The following is a 14023-nucleotide window of genomic DNA, read 5'->3' as shown; positions in this document are numbered from 1 at the left end:
GTCCAATGGATGATCCATCTCAGTGACTTTCCAGATTCCCAAGCATCACAGCTGTCAGTGTAGTACTGAAGATCTATGCTCCAGAATTAGCCACTTCACTAGCCAAGCTATTCTTGTACTGCCATGTACCTTATAAAGTAGAATATTGTCAAGATATGTCCTGTCAGCCAGAAAGTAGAAGTCATCAGTTCTTAAAGAAATTGCAAGAGGGTTGTCAGCCCACTTCCTATCGAATAAAGCATTTGACTGTGATAAAATCCCGTGTACTTCACATTAACTCACACTATTTGAAGAAGGATAGATTTTCAATGATATAATCTGCTCAGAGTACCAGGCGTTCCAAAGCACCTTACATCCAGTTAAAAACTTTTACAGTCCAGTCTTTGCAGTATGTGCAAACATCACTGAGGCAATATTCAAAACCACATGCAAGGCTGAGGGGCTGTCAATTAGTCCTGGTTCTGACTGGGTGATAGGATGAAATTGCTCAGTAGTAGCTGAAGGTCCCAAAACCATGTGTATCAGCCCTGTCAGTCCATTGGTGTTTACATATGATGATCAAGCAGCAGAGTGGGAAATCCCAGCATGGCTTTTAAGCATAAACATTCACCATCAGAGTGGAAATGTTGAAAAACTCCAGTGAGGTCATCTGTCTGCCCTCCAACTTAAGATAACTGTTCACTGACATTACTTTGGTTGTTTTGTTTTCTTCCCTGACACCACCATACTCCTCCTTAAATGTCACTAGGAGGAAGAGAGTGAGACCCAGGCCTTGTTCACTGGCATACAATAAAACAAAGAACTGGAAATCTGAAGCTAAAACAAAAATTGCTGGAGAAACTCAACAGGTCTGGCAGCATCTGTAGAGAGAGAAACAGAGTTAATGTTTAGAGTTCACTGACCCTTCTGACTCGAAATGTTAACTCTGGTTTTATCTCCACTGATGCTGCAGACCTGTTGAGTTTCTCCAGCAATTTCTGTTCTTGTTCTCTGGCATTCTGCTGCAGGTACTATCCAACTCTCAGATGACCTGTCAGCACATTGTGCAGGCTGAGTCTATTGCACAAATGTGTGTTATACAGCACACAGGAGAGGTTTAACCTCACTGCCACCACATTGGTCAAATGGGTAGCTTCAAACCAGCTGAAATTATTCATTGTGTGGAGGGGACAGCACCTTAGAGAAATCGTATCTTAAAAGTTATTTGCATTGAATGAACAGCACAGAAACCAACCAGACTGATGTCTATTTTCCACAGGGATCTCCTCCAAATTCATAAATCACACGTATCTGATCTTTCTCCACCATGAGTTTATTTTGCAACTACTTAGATGTGTTTGTGCTCTTCATCCTGACCACTCCGTTGCATAGTGAGTTACACATTCTCAACATTCTCTGGGTAAAGAATTGTTGCCTGAATTCCTTTTGGATTTCTGACTAACCGGTTTATATTTATGACGCATGTTCTGGCCTTATCCAGAAGTAGAAGAATTTACGTCATGCCACAGCCTTCTCTTTAAGAAGGCAATGTAAAGACTGCTTACAAAGACACACAGGGAATCAAAGATACAATGTTGAGAGAGACTTAAAATTACAGTCACAGACACAGGGAGGGAGAGAGTCACTGATACACAGTGGGAGAGAATCATGGATACAAGGGCAGAGTCTGGGATACAGGAAGGAAGAGAATCATGGACACTGTTGAAGGGGAAAGAAAGAAAAGGATGAAGGAAGGAGAGAATCACAGACACCGTGGAGGGAAAAAGGAATGGAGAAGAGATAGAGACATGGGGAGGAGAGAGTCACAGATACAGGGATAGTGAGTCATGGACAATGGGAGGGAGAAAATCAGGGGCACAGAATGGAGGGAGTCTTGCAAGTTGGGAGAGACAGTTATTGCAATTATATTAAGATTTCAGGAACCCATAGCCACAAGAAATGAAGTTCACAATAGGTATTGAATTTCTTGCTATGTAATTGTGCAGCCATCCTGGTAAATCCCTGTTTTTAGAAACACCTTTTTTCTCCTTGCAGCCACAGCTTTTAAACATGCAAAAATAAAAAGGCACAGTTTTACTTACAGTGTGAAAACAGGCCCTTCGGCCCAACAAGTCCACACCGACCCACCGAAGCACAACCCACCCATACCCCTACATTTGCCCCTTACCTAACATTATGGGCAATTTAGCATGGCCAATTCACCTGACCTGCACATCTTTGGTCTGTGGGAGGAAACCGGAGCACCCGGAGGAAACCCACGCAGACACGGGGAGAATGTGCAAACTCCACACAGTCAGTCACCTGAGGCGGGAATTGAACCTGGGTCTCTGGCGCTGTGAGGCAGCAATGCTAACCACTGTGCCACCGTGCCACCCTCTTAAATTAGTTCTTAAATTATTAAATGGCTGGGTTGGTTTGAATATCTGAATAGTCTACCTCAGCTCCTAGCCATATGTGCTTATGATACAAAGGAACATACAAGTATTTTAAGGATAAGAACTTTGTGGATTTATTACAAGTTTTAAAAAGTCATTGGAGAAAATGATATGGTTCTAGTAAGACAGTAATTATTACCTTCTGGTTTCTAACAAAATGTACTAAAAGGAATAAATGGGTAATTTATGTTACAATCCATTCGGGAAAGTGTGCTGGTACTCAAACCCTATTAGTCCCTGGAAACAACAGAAAAGTTAAAGATTTAATCAAATTATTCATAGTCCCTGATTTTCCTATCTGATTTAGTCAGTTTTACGGAAAACACCGACCAGGTTTCTATATTCATTATCGCAAAGTACTAATTATTGCAAAGAAATCAACTCTAAACACAGGCAAACAGAACTTTGATTTATCAACAGACAACTCTGCTGGCTGAAACTCTAACCCCCACACACATATACAGACAACAAACTGCTATATTATCAGCGGAGAAAAAAATACTGGGGAAAACATGATGCACTAGCACCAGGCCATTAGATTCAATGGAGTGTCCCTTTGCTTCTTAGAACACCTTCTGATCTCCAATTTCCTCATTTCCAGATCCTTGCAGTTCTTTGCTGAAGACACAGGGAGGTTCACATATTAATTGTTCAGTCTTTCGGTCACTGGTTACAGTGAATGCTGGGAGAGAATAGCTAGCTATCTATCAGTTAATGGTACAATATTTGTACAGAGTGGCTTCAGGTACAGAGGTGGCGGCTGTATGTGGTCCAGGGAGGAGTCCAGCGATCATTGGGAGGGTTGTTTGGGCTAGAGGGGAACAGCTGATAAATACAGGTTTCCATGGTGGCACGGTGGCTCAGTGATTAGCACTGCTGCCTCACAGTGTCAGGGAGCCAGGTTTGATTCCAGCCTCGGTTGACTGTCGTGTGGAGTTTGCACATTCTCCCTGTGTCTGCGTGGGTTTCCTCCGGCTGTTCTTGTTTCTTCCCATAGCCCAAAGATGTGCAGGTCAGGTGTACTGGTCTTGCTAAATTGCCTAAAGTGTTAGGTGCATTAGACAGAGGGAAATGGGTCTGGATGGGTTACTCTTCAGAGGGTCGGTGTGGACTGGTTGGGCTGAAGGGCCTAGTTCCACACTGTAGGGAATCTAATCTAATCTATCCGATCATGGGGAACCTCTTCCAGTGCACATACATCCTTCCTTAAAGACCAAAACTGCACACTGGATTTGAGATACGGACTCACCAATATTCTGTATAACTAAAGCATATAGTCCTTACCTTTATAAATAAAACAAAGAACTGCGGATACTAAAGGCTGGAAGCGATGGTGGAACTTGCTGGAGGAGCTCAGCAACTCTGGCAGGATCTGTGGAGAGAAATGAAGAAGGGTTACTGAACCAAAGGCATGGTAGCAAAATTCACAGATGACACAAAGATAAAAGACATAAGGAAACTGGACATTATTATACGTAGTTGAGCCTGTGAACAAAAACTGGGTACGTGGAATATAATGTGGGAAGATGTGAAGTTGCCCACTTCGACAAGAAGAATAACAAAGTGAAGTTTTATTTAAATAGATAACCATCTCTGAATTCCAAGATTCAGAGGGATTTAAGTCACAAAAAGTTACTATGCAGGTACAATGCATACAGTAAGTCCTCTGTATCCACAAAATCACAAATTTGCTTATCCGCATCAAGAAATAAGTAACAATAAAAATCAAGTATTTGCTTTTATACAATAAAAATCAACATCTGTGGGCAAAACCCACATATCCAATTCCACATTTGCAAATTTCATCACTCATGGGGGTTCTCAGGAACAGAATCCTCGTGGATACGCAGAATGACTTCAATGACCTCCCACCTTTAATGTATTGTCTGAGCTGAGATTCACCATTTCTATAAAACCTTAAGTTATCTTGACAATGTGACTTAAACAAGTTCTGATTTACTTATTAATGAACTGAAAACCCATTCTCAAACTTTAAAGACTTAACAGCAATCTAGGTTTGTTCAATATATCGTCTCAGTTGCATGACACTGAAATCTTTTGTTATAAATTCTGTGTCTTGTGATCCTGTCCCACAGCTACCTGATGAAGGAGCAGTGCGAAAGTTAGTGCTTCCAAATAAACCTGTTGGACTATAACCTGGTGTTACGTGATTTTTAACTTTGTCCACCCCAGTCCAACACCGGCTCCTCCACATCATTTAATCAAGAAGGCTAATGGGATTTAGTATAAAAGGGATTGAATAGACAGAAAAGAGAAATTGCTGGAGAAACTGAGCAGGTCTGGCAGATCTGTGGATATAGGTCCAGTGACCCTTTTCAGAAGTCTTGAGTTTCTCTGGCAATTTCTGTTTTTGTTTCTGATTTCTAGCATTCACAGCTTTTTTTTGTATTGCTAATCTGATTTTCCAGTTGATATGTAGATTAAAGTTATCCACAATTATTGCTGTCCCTTTGTTAGAGGTACCCAATATTGCTTGTATACTGTGTCCCATACTGTGGTTACTGTTCGGGGGCATATAAGCTACTCCCATGAGTAACTTCTTCCCTCAACTATTTCTTATCTCCACTCTAACCAAATCTATATCTTGATCTCCTAACTAAAATCATCTTTATGGCATTAGTGCTATTCTTAATTGACAGTGTTACCCCTTCATCTTTACGGAGCTTCCTATTCATCCTGAATATCATATATCCTTAATATTCAAGACTCAATCCTTGTCTTCGTGAAGCCTTACCTCCATAATGGCTGCCAAAGGTATTTATTTTACAATGTACACTAGTCAATTATTTATTTTGTTATGAGTGCTACATGTATCCAGATACCGAGAGTTGTATTTTTGTCATATTTTGGAAAATTGTCATTTTTATGGAGTTTCATAGAGATTTCTCTCCATGAGGTCTAGTGAGTTTTCTTGTACTGTCACTGCAGGCTTACCTTATTGACTGCCTAGTTCATCTCTATGGTACCCCTCTCATTTGATACTGGCAGAATTCTACCATTCACTATACATGGAGATGCTCACCACTGCTGGGAATCAGCAGTACCGCTGGTGGCAGTGCCATTATTAAAAGGCTGTTGTGCCCAGAGCTGCCCTGTGCAGTTTGTGGCATTCGCTCCAAACCTGGCAGGTGGGAGGAAATAGGCACCTACTTTGCAGGCAGGGACCTGGAGGTCCTGGTTGGATGGCATGGTGTAGAGGCTCAGCCTCTTCTCGGGGTGGGCCATAGCATTGGGCCTTGCTGGTTTGATTTAGGATTGCCAGTAGGGTCAGTCCATCTGGAGAAATGCCTGCCCTATAGGAGGAAGGTCATTGTAACCTGGTGCAATCTGTGAGATGGGTCCCTGCATGTAAAGTGCCCTTGCACTAATTGCCATTGCACTACAAAGTGTAACATTAAAATGCAGAACCATAAGTGGTTTGGAGCTTGCCAAGATGAATCAGAAGCTGCTATATGTTGGACGTCAGCAACTGTGGACAAAGGGTGCTTGCATCTGCTTACCATGGAGTATGCCTGAGATGTTGGTGCCTGGCATCCAAGGTGAAGGCCAGGAGGAGCAATGGGTAGGCTGGAGTTGCCACGTACCTTTTCTGACTATCACATCAAGTGTTTTGTTTCTACATAGTGGATGGATAGAGTTGGAGACTGAATATTAATGAAGTAAATTGATAATGTGCGAATAAACGATAAACCCTGTTAATAACAAGGTCTAGTGAGGGGTCTCAGCAGGAGGAATGTGGGGATGATTAGTAGGAGGAGTGCGGGGAGTATCAGGGGAGGAGTGCGGGGAGTTTAGTGGGAGGGGCACAGGGGAGTATTGAGGGAGGGTTTGCAGAAATATCGGGTAATGGAAGTGTGGGGAGTATCGGGGAGGGGGGTATGGGGAAATTGAAGGGAGTGTAGGGAGGAGGAGGGCAGCGAGTGTCTGCAGGAGAAATCAGGAGTATGAGCGGGAATGGGTTGTTTCACACTACCATCCACATTTTGAATTGAAAATATAAAATTTGAATTACTCAACAGATGAATTGATAAACTTTTTGTGATTGCAAGATGCTACATATTAATCTGTACTACTCCACACAGACCCCCACTCCACTCTACCCTACCCCATCAAATATTTAAAAGTAAAGTCCTCTTTCTAATACTCTGACCCCCTAATCCCTTTCTGATATTAGGACAGCATGTTTGCCTTCAGTTACTGGCACCAGGCCATGAATGAGTAGTTTTACCAGAGTGAGGATTATTGGACTGGACAAATCCCAGGGATGGGAATCAAGGCGGAATAGATGGAGGCCTCCATTTGAAAGTTTGAAAATATGCAGAGTTGGTTCTCTGTGCAGTCTTGGTATATGATGTAGAGCATTGTATATTATTCAGCTCGGTGACTGTGATTCTCAGACTGAACTCATGCAATGCTCATAACTCAGTATCTATGCTGCTCATATCTTACTCCTGCCCCAGTGCAGTTTCAATCCAATCATGTCCCCACTGCACATCAATCCTGCTCATGCATGGATGCAGCTAAAATCCCACTGCTGCTGCTTTGTGGTACCAATCTTCCTCATGTCCCAGTGCAAACCCATTCCTGTTTACATCCCATTGCAGCACCAAACTAGCTCATGCCCATATGCACCACTTCTCCTCCTGCCCAGTGTAGTCCCAGTGCACATGCCTGATGGAGTTGGTGCAACTTTACTATCTCAGAAACTCTGCTTGTTGGGTTAGTTTGGGAGTCAGGTTGACTGAGACCTGAGTTGAGGTCACCTTGTGACTAAGAAGAGATTTAGATTTGTCTCTATTACTGTAACTCCCTGCTAGTTATTGAATTAATAATAGCATGTCCAGCAGGATGTATTCTTTCGATGAGTTGAACCAATAATATTGTGCTGCAAACAGATCATTTAGCAAGTCCTGTTGAGGATAATTTGGGTTCCAGGGGCAGTAAAGAAAACTGCCAACATTTTCTTGGGCTCCCCCCACCCCCCCTCCCCCCGCCCTTCCCCATCCTCACTATGACCTTTTATTGTGATGTTTGTTTCTCATAACAGTGACTAACTACCTCATTTTCCTTTATTGATTCCTATAGGTGATGACAATAGCCCTTCTTGAATCCTGTCAAACCTGTGGGCCTCCAACGTGGTGTTAAGAGACATTATGCCCTTGAAGGAATCGACTGTTGACTGCAACCAGCAAATTCTGTAGAAATGGGGGAACCACTATGCACCGCGTCTGAGGGCTCCTTTAATAATTACTACAACAGGCAGTTAATAAGTTTCCATTATAACCACACTGGGAAACTTGCAGACCCGAAATATAAGTCACAAGGCCTGAGTGTCACCTCTGTTGTCTTCATCATTTTGTGTTCTTTCATCATCCTTGAAAACCTTTTGGTGTTGGTGGCCATCTGCAGATATAAGAAGTTCCACTCAGCCATGTTTTATTTCATTGGAAACTTGGCACTTTCGGACCTGTTTGCGGGCATTGCTTACATCTTCAACATTGTGTTTTCGGGAAGCCAGACCATGAAGCTGACACCACTGCAGTGGTTTATCCGTGAGGGCACCATGTTTGTTGCATTGGCTGCATCAGTCCTCAGTCTGTTGGCCATTGCTATTGAAAGGCATGCAGCCATTGTGAAAGTCAAACTCTACAGCGGTGACAAGAATACTCGGATGTGCTTACTGATTGGAAGCTGTTGGATTGCCTCTGTGCTGCTGGGTGGGCTGCCGGTAATGGGGTGGAACTGCCTCTGCCATGTAAATGGTTGTTCCACCGTGCTGCCTCTGTTCTCCAAGAATTACATTTTGTTCTGTATCACCCTGCTCAGCATCATCCTTCTGTCCATTGTCATCCTTTATGTGCGGATTTATCTGATTGTACGATCTAGTCACTGTGAAACTGCGGCTCCACAGACCCTGGCGTTGCTAAAGACAGTCACGATTGTGCTCGGTGTGTTTATTATTTGCTGGGCACCCACCTTCATCATGTTACTGCTGGACTTTGCCTACACAGAAAGCAATTTGAAGATCCTGCACAAAGCAGAAATCTTCCTGGCCCTATCTACACTCAACTCTGCTATGAACCCCATCATTTACACTCTGAGGAGCAGGGACATGCGCAGAGCATTTCTCCGCATCCTGTGTTGCTGTTCCATGATGGAGAATAAGGCCAGGTTTGACAGCTGCTTCCCTAGTCTTCGCCACACCAGTACATTGGACCGGTCTTACCATAAACACAAGATGGCAGACTCACCAACGATGCCAGAATGCACAACATTTGTGTGAATGTCTATGCTGCAAAAGGGTCTGATGGTGCTGAGTAACTTACCATGCACCATCGACACGTGCACTCCACACACTTACCTGCCACAGAGACAAACACGTGCATGATTAGTCCCTGAGCCTACAATATCCGCTGTCACAAGAGGACCTCAGGTCAACAAATGATGAGCAAGTTGGATGTGAGACTCAATCTAACCCCTTTCACTGTATGATCCAATGGCAACCAGTCAACTGACCCATAGGATTTATTTTACTCTCCACAATAACAATTTAGCAGCAGCCAATCAGAGATGAATACACCTGACAAAGTAACCAACGGTTGAGCTGCACGACAGAGTTTGCAGAGTCTCGTGGACAGAAACTGTGAGCCAAGCTGCTGGAAATCACAACTAAAGACAATGCTGAATAACAGAGCTTACAGGACACAGTCTGCCCTTAATCCATTCTCAGAAAGGATCACGTTTCCATTCTATTTGCAATTGCAAATGGTGGCTGGAGGGAGAGAAAAAAAATATTTTTGAGGCATGCAGGCACACACAACAATTTTAATGGAGCATCATCACAAACTCTTCTTTCTTGTTCTGATGCTACATTAGTGTTAGACCTGACCTCCAGGGAATGCCACTTCCATATATAATGTTGTTCCCAGTGGTGGCAGCAGGTTTCCCTGCCTGGGGCTTTGCCCTGTGACCAGCAGCAGTGTCCTACCAATCAACATTGCCTTGTGCTCCCTGTATAGTAGCACAGCTGCTGCCCAGCAGCAATGTCCCCCACCTAGGGCCTGCTCTGCCTAGTCCTGTGCCCCCTGCATAGTACCCACTGGTAATGGTAATGCAGCAACATTACAGTGGGAAAGTGAAATTGTTCCCCTCACGTTAACACAGCAGAGGAAGGAGAGCAGCAGGATTTCTATGAGCCAGGTTTTGGTTTCAGTTATATTAGGAGCATAAGCTGGACCCTTTAGGGGCTATCTATCACCTTGATGATAACTTGACACCTTGACACTGACATTTTGTAACTCAGCAAACTATTACTTACATGATGAGTGTAGCTAAAAGATGCAAGTCTGCTGGCCAATTCCAGCTTAAATGTTTAAAATTCTATTTGTTATATTTTAAACTGGCTCACACATCATTTAGAATTAGGTTTGTTTCTATAAATTCTGTAATTTGGGCATTGACTGCTGCCTTTACTTTGATCTCTGTCACTGATATGTGTCACGCTGTGAGAAACTGTTTAATATCAAAACATATTGTGATTAGTTTCCACGGGATATTTCCGCTGTTTGAAATTTCCATGTAGTCAGCACCTCCCAACCAACATGCAGAGGGAGTTGTGGAACTTTGCATGTGAGTCACAGAGCCTCAGGCCCAGTCTCAGACTGATGCAGCAGCTCTGGCCTTGCGCAGTTCAAATTTGACACCTGGCTCTGGAGACCAGCTTCAGTGACTTGGACAATGACTGTTGATTGTGTAAGTTTCCATAAATGTGCAGGAGTTCTCTTTCTTGTGAAAATAACTCCAATATAAAAGTTTAATGGAGCTATGTTGCCTACATTTCACAAAGTGATGGAGGCAGTAACCAATCAGTGTTTGAAAAAGCCAAGTTATGATACTAACAGCAAAAAGGAGCTGGGCAGAATCCTGGACGGCAGTGCAAACGGCATCTGGTTTATTCTCCATCATGATATCATTGTGGAGAACGTACAGAACGTGACCCAGATGTAGAGACACTCAGTGTCTTGAAGCTGCCAGCAGGTCAGGCTGCTCCTTTAAATGAAGGTCAAATTAATTTGGTTGTTTAGTTTAAATGTTTAAGTGGCAACACTACAGCAGAATCCAGCAATGGATTGGCATTGTTAAATGTCTAAATGTCAATGTACAGAACTCAAAATATAGAATGTTAAACGGTACGAGAAATGATTAATGGCTGCTCACTGAGAATTAACCAACAGAAAATAAACCTTTTCTAAACAAAAATTCTGCCTTGGTTTTTGAGGTTCTGATTCAGGAACTGTTCCAATAGATGGTTCACAAACAGAATTTGTGATTCTGCCAGAAAGATGGAATCAAAATAAGGTTTTGGAGTCACTTTGCTGGGTCCTGTGCAGACTGCATAAGAAGTAAGACTGGAGTTGGATTTCATTTGACACTGTCAGTGATTATGCATTATGCCACATTTACTCTTTCTGTTTCTCTTTCCCTCCTAACTCCTCTTACCCCCCTTTCTTTGACTGACATTAAAAGATTATTCCCAAGTTGTGTTTTCTTCCTACAGTCAGAGCTTTGACTTTATGCAAGATTCAAACCTCAGTGAGTGTGGCTAGAAATTGCCGAGCAAGTTAAACATCACTTAGCACCTGATAATATCTATCAAACTGTGCAAGCTTCATGCAAATATGGGGACAGGGGAAGAGATAGTGTGTGTGTTTGGCCGAGGGGACTAACATCTCAGCTGTGCTTAGGAAGAAATTACTCACTCAATCCAAAGCCATCAACTCTTATGTAAGATAAAACAAAAAAAAACAGAGATCTAAAACTGTGATTGCTCAGGAAGCCTAATTGGAACATCATTTATTATTGAACACCAAATAAAGCCACTACTCATGGCATAGAGAGGCCAGCTCCAGCCTGGGACAGATAGCTCAGACAAATGGATGATATGCTTTTTTTTAAAACAACCTGTTCAAACATGTTATGACAAACATCTGGACTGGGTGAGACTTGAACCTGGGTGGCCTGGTTTAAGGGGTAGGGAATTATCACTGCACCACAGGTCCACTTTATCATTTTATATACCCTGAAGTACTATCACACACCATGGAGGACTTCACCAGCTCCAAAGCCAGCATGACTTGTTTTATTTTCGTTTCCTTTCTAAACACTAACCACTGCCAGTAAAATACCCACATAGCCAACTAGATATTTACATGCAAAGCCCATTATGGCCAACATGAACCACCAAAAGTGAAGGAGGGTAGGGAGAGTGGGAAGAGTCTAAGACAAAATTGAATTGGAGAGTCAAGTAACCCCATGGTCCCCACCTCTCTGAAGGCATTGACAGCATTGATGAATGCTCCCTCTCCAGTGACAGGAACATAACTGAGGAGGTTGGGCAGACAGTGGCAAACATGACAATCCTGAGTCTTTTGTTTAAGTTTATAATTGTTAGTTTTTTCTTTAATTAACCTATTTTTCTAAACAACCTATTCAGAGATGTGTTACACACCTCTGGAGCAGGTGGGACTTGAACCCTGGCCTCTTGGTGGAAGGGTAGGGACACTACCACATTATAAAGTTTTGTTTAATTTAACTTCATTTTCTATTCAACCTGTTTAGAGATTTTATTACACTCCCCTGTAGTGAGTGGGACTTGAACTGGGCCTCTCGGTTCAGGGGTAGGGATGCTACCACTGCATCAGCAAAACAAAACCCTTGATTTACTTAATGAAGGGCCCAAGTGATGAGTTCCAGTTCGGCAGGCCATTGCCTGTTGCCAAGGAAACTGCACAGGGAGGTTAATTAGTGATTCTCCAATGGGCCTGTATGGGTCATCACATCCCTCCCCTTCTGGGTCCAATTGAACCCCTCACCTCTGTGATAATGATTCCATTCTGTTGTTCTCCAGATCTAGTTGGGGGTGTATAATAAGGTGAAAGTTTCTCCTGTGAAGACCATTAAGGAAACCACTGCAAGCGTCTTGACTTTGATGATTTGTCCCTCAAAGCAGCTACCTCTGTGGATAGTCTCTGCTGGAGCCAGTCGATGTGGTTTCTTTCCTTTTGTGATCTTCTTCCCAGTTTCGACCATGTACAATACCAGTCCCCCTGTTTTATAGTTTAACTGATGGGGTCCCTGGAGAGCCGTCACCAAAGTTCCTTATGCTGACTGTATCTGCCCATTGTAATTATCAAAACCATGACAAACTTTGACTCCATTGCATTCCTCGGAATTGGAGCATCATTTTATAAATTTCACCTTCTGTTTGAGAGGGTACAGTTCACCTTTGTCGACTCTGTATCTGAGGTATGTTACCTCGTTTACCTAGAACAGACACTTTTCCCTTTGTAGCCAGATGCCAGCCTCAGAAAAATGCTGTAAGACCTCCTCCAAACTCTCCACATGTTCCATTGCAGTAATTCCTGAGATTAAAATGTTATCCAGATAGACCCCCAGATTGGACACCCCTTGAAGGATGCTCTCCATGACACTATGAAACATGGCATAAGGCAAAGATACCTCAAAAGGCAAGTGAGCGTATTCAGACTGACCTTTCTGAGTTTTTAATATTAACATATTTCCTGAATGATATCTCAAACTGCAGTTGGAGAAAGGCATGGCTTATATCCATTTTGGAAAATATGTGACTCCAGCCAGCTTTGCCTACAAGTCTTGTCTGTGTGGCAGGAAGTATCTGTCTAAGTAGGAAGCTCTGTTGACTATTAGCTTATACACCTCACAGAGGCGAACTGAGTCGTCAGGTTTTAAAATTGGGACTATTGGCATGGCCCAGTCAGAAAGTTATACCAAGCATTTAATGCCAAGTTCCTCTAGTCGTTCCAATTCAGCCTCTACTTTGGTATATAGGGCATAGGGGGCTGTATGTGCCTTTGAGAATTTAAGTTGGACCTCTGGGTACATAGACCTTGGCCCTGTCACTTTTTATCTTCACGAGGCCCTCTTCGAACACCTTGGGATACTTCTTAATGATTTCATATAGCTCAGCAGTCCCCATTTTTAAGATCTGTTGGCAAATGCAGGCAGACTTTCTGTAATCAGTCCCCTCCCAAAAAGTTGGAACCTGATTCTTTCATTACCATTGAGGGCAGTCAGATTGTCTGTTGCCTGCGTCTATCTGGGGTTACAGTGGTCCCAATAATAATAGAGTGGCTCCCCAGTGTATGTGGCCAATCTAGCCCTGGTGCCTTGCAGGCTTAAAGCGAAGATTCCCCTTTGGAATTTCCTAAAGGTTCACTCCCCAACAATAGATACAGTGGCATCTATGTCTACCTTCACGTCTGCAGGTGGCCAATTACCTGGAGTTTGAGCTTAATTGGGAACACTTTGGGAGCTGTGATGCAATTTAGTTGTAACAATTCCTCATCTTCAGGTTGATTTGAGGTGGCTACGGCTTGGGCAGTACGTATTTCACCTTGTCTGGGGTGAACTCTACAACCACAAGCACAGATGGGTGTTCTTGCCTCTGACTGTATTGTTCTAGAAGCTCACAGCCTTTGACTCTAATCGCCGTTACTCAGCACCAAACAGGAGCTGTGAGTATGACCCAC

At 43.1% G+C, this 14023-nt stretch overlaps 1 protein-coding gene and 1 long non-coding RNA gene across 8 annotated transcripts in view; one reads left to right on the top strand and one right to left on the bottom strand.

Annotated features, from left to right (window-relative positions):
• Positions 1-10715, top strand: part of LOC132835787 (sphingosine 1-phosphate receptor 2-like) — a 69419-nt gene extending 58704 nt beyond the window's left edge. For all 5 annotated transcript variants that reach the window (XM_060854854.1, XM_060854853.1, XM_060854851.1 and 2 more), the window contains one exon: positions 7542-10715. In XM_060854854.1, coding sequence (XP_060710837.1) covers positions 7660-8739 — 1080 coding nt within the window. In that variant the 5' untranslated portion in view covers positions 7542-7659 and the 3' untranslated portion in view covers positions 8740-10715. The remainder of the gene's footprint in view (positions 1-7541) is intronic.
• LOC132835788 (uncharacterized) overlaps positions 1-14023 on the bottom strand; it is a 65244-nt gene that overhangs the window by 18039 nt on the left and 33182 nt on the right. For all 3 annotated transcript variants that reach the window (XR_009647309.1, XR_009647308.1, XR_009647310.1), the window contains exon 2: positions 3720-3807. This is a non-coding gene — a long non-coding RNA (uncharacterized LOC132835788). The remainder of the gene's footprint in view (positions 1-3719; positions 3808-14023) is intronic.

The sequence above is a fragment of the Hemiscyllium ocellatum genome, chromosome 45, assembly GCF_020745735.1.
Source record: "Hemiscyllium ocellatum isolate sHemOce1 chromosome 45, sHemOce1.pat.X.cur, whole genome shotgun sequence".
Taxonomy (NCBI): Eukaryota; Metazoa; Chordata; class Chondrichthyes; order Orectolobiformes; family Hemiscylliidae; genus Hemiscyllium; species Hemiscyllium ocellatum.
This window is presented reverse-complemented; position numbering and strand designations above follow the sequence as displayed.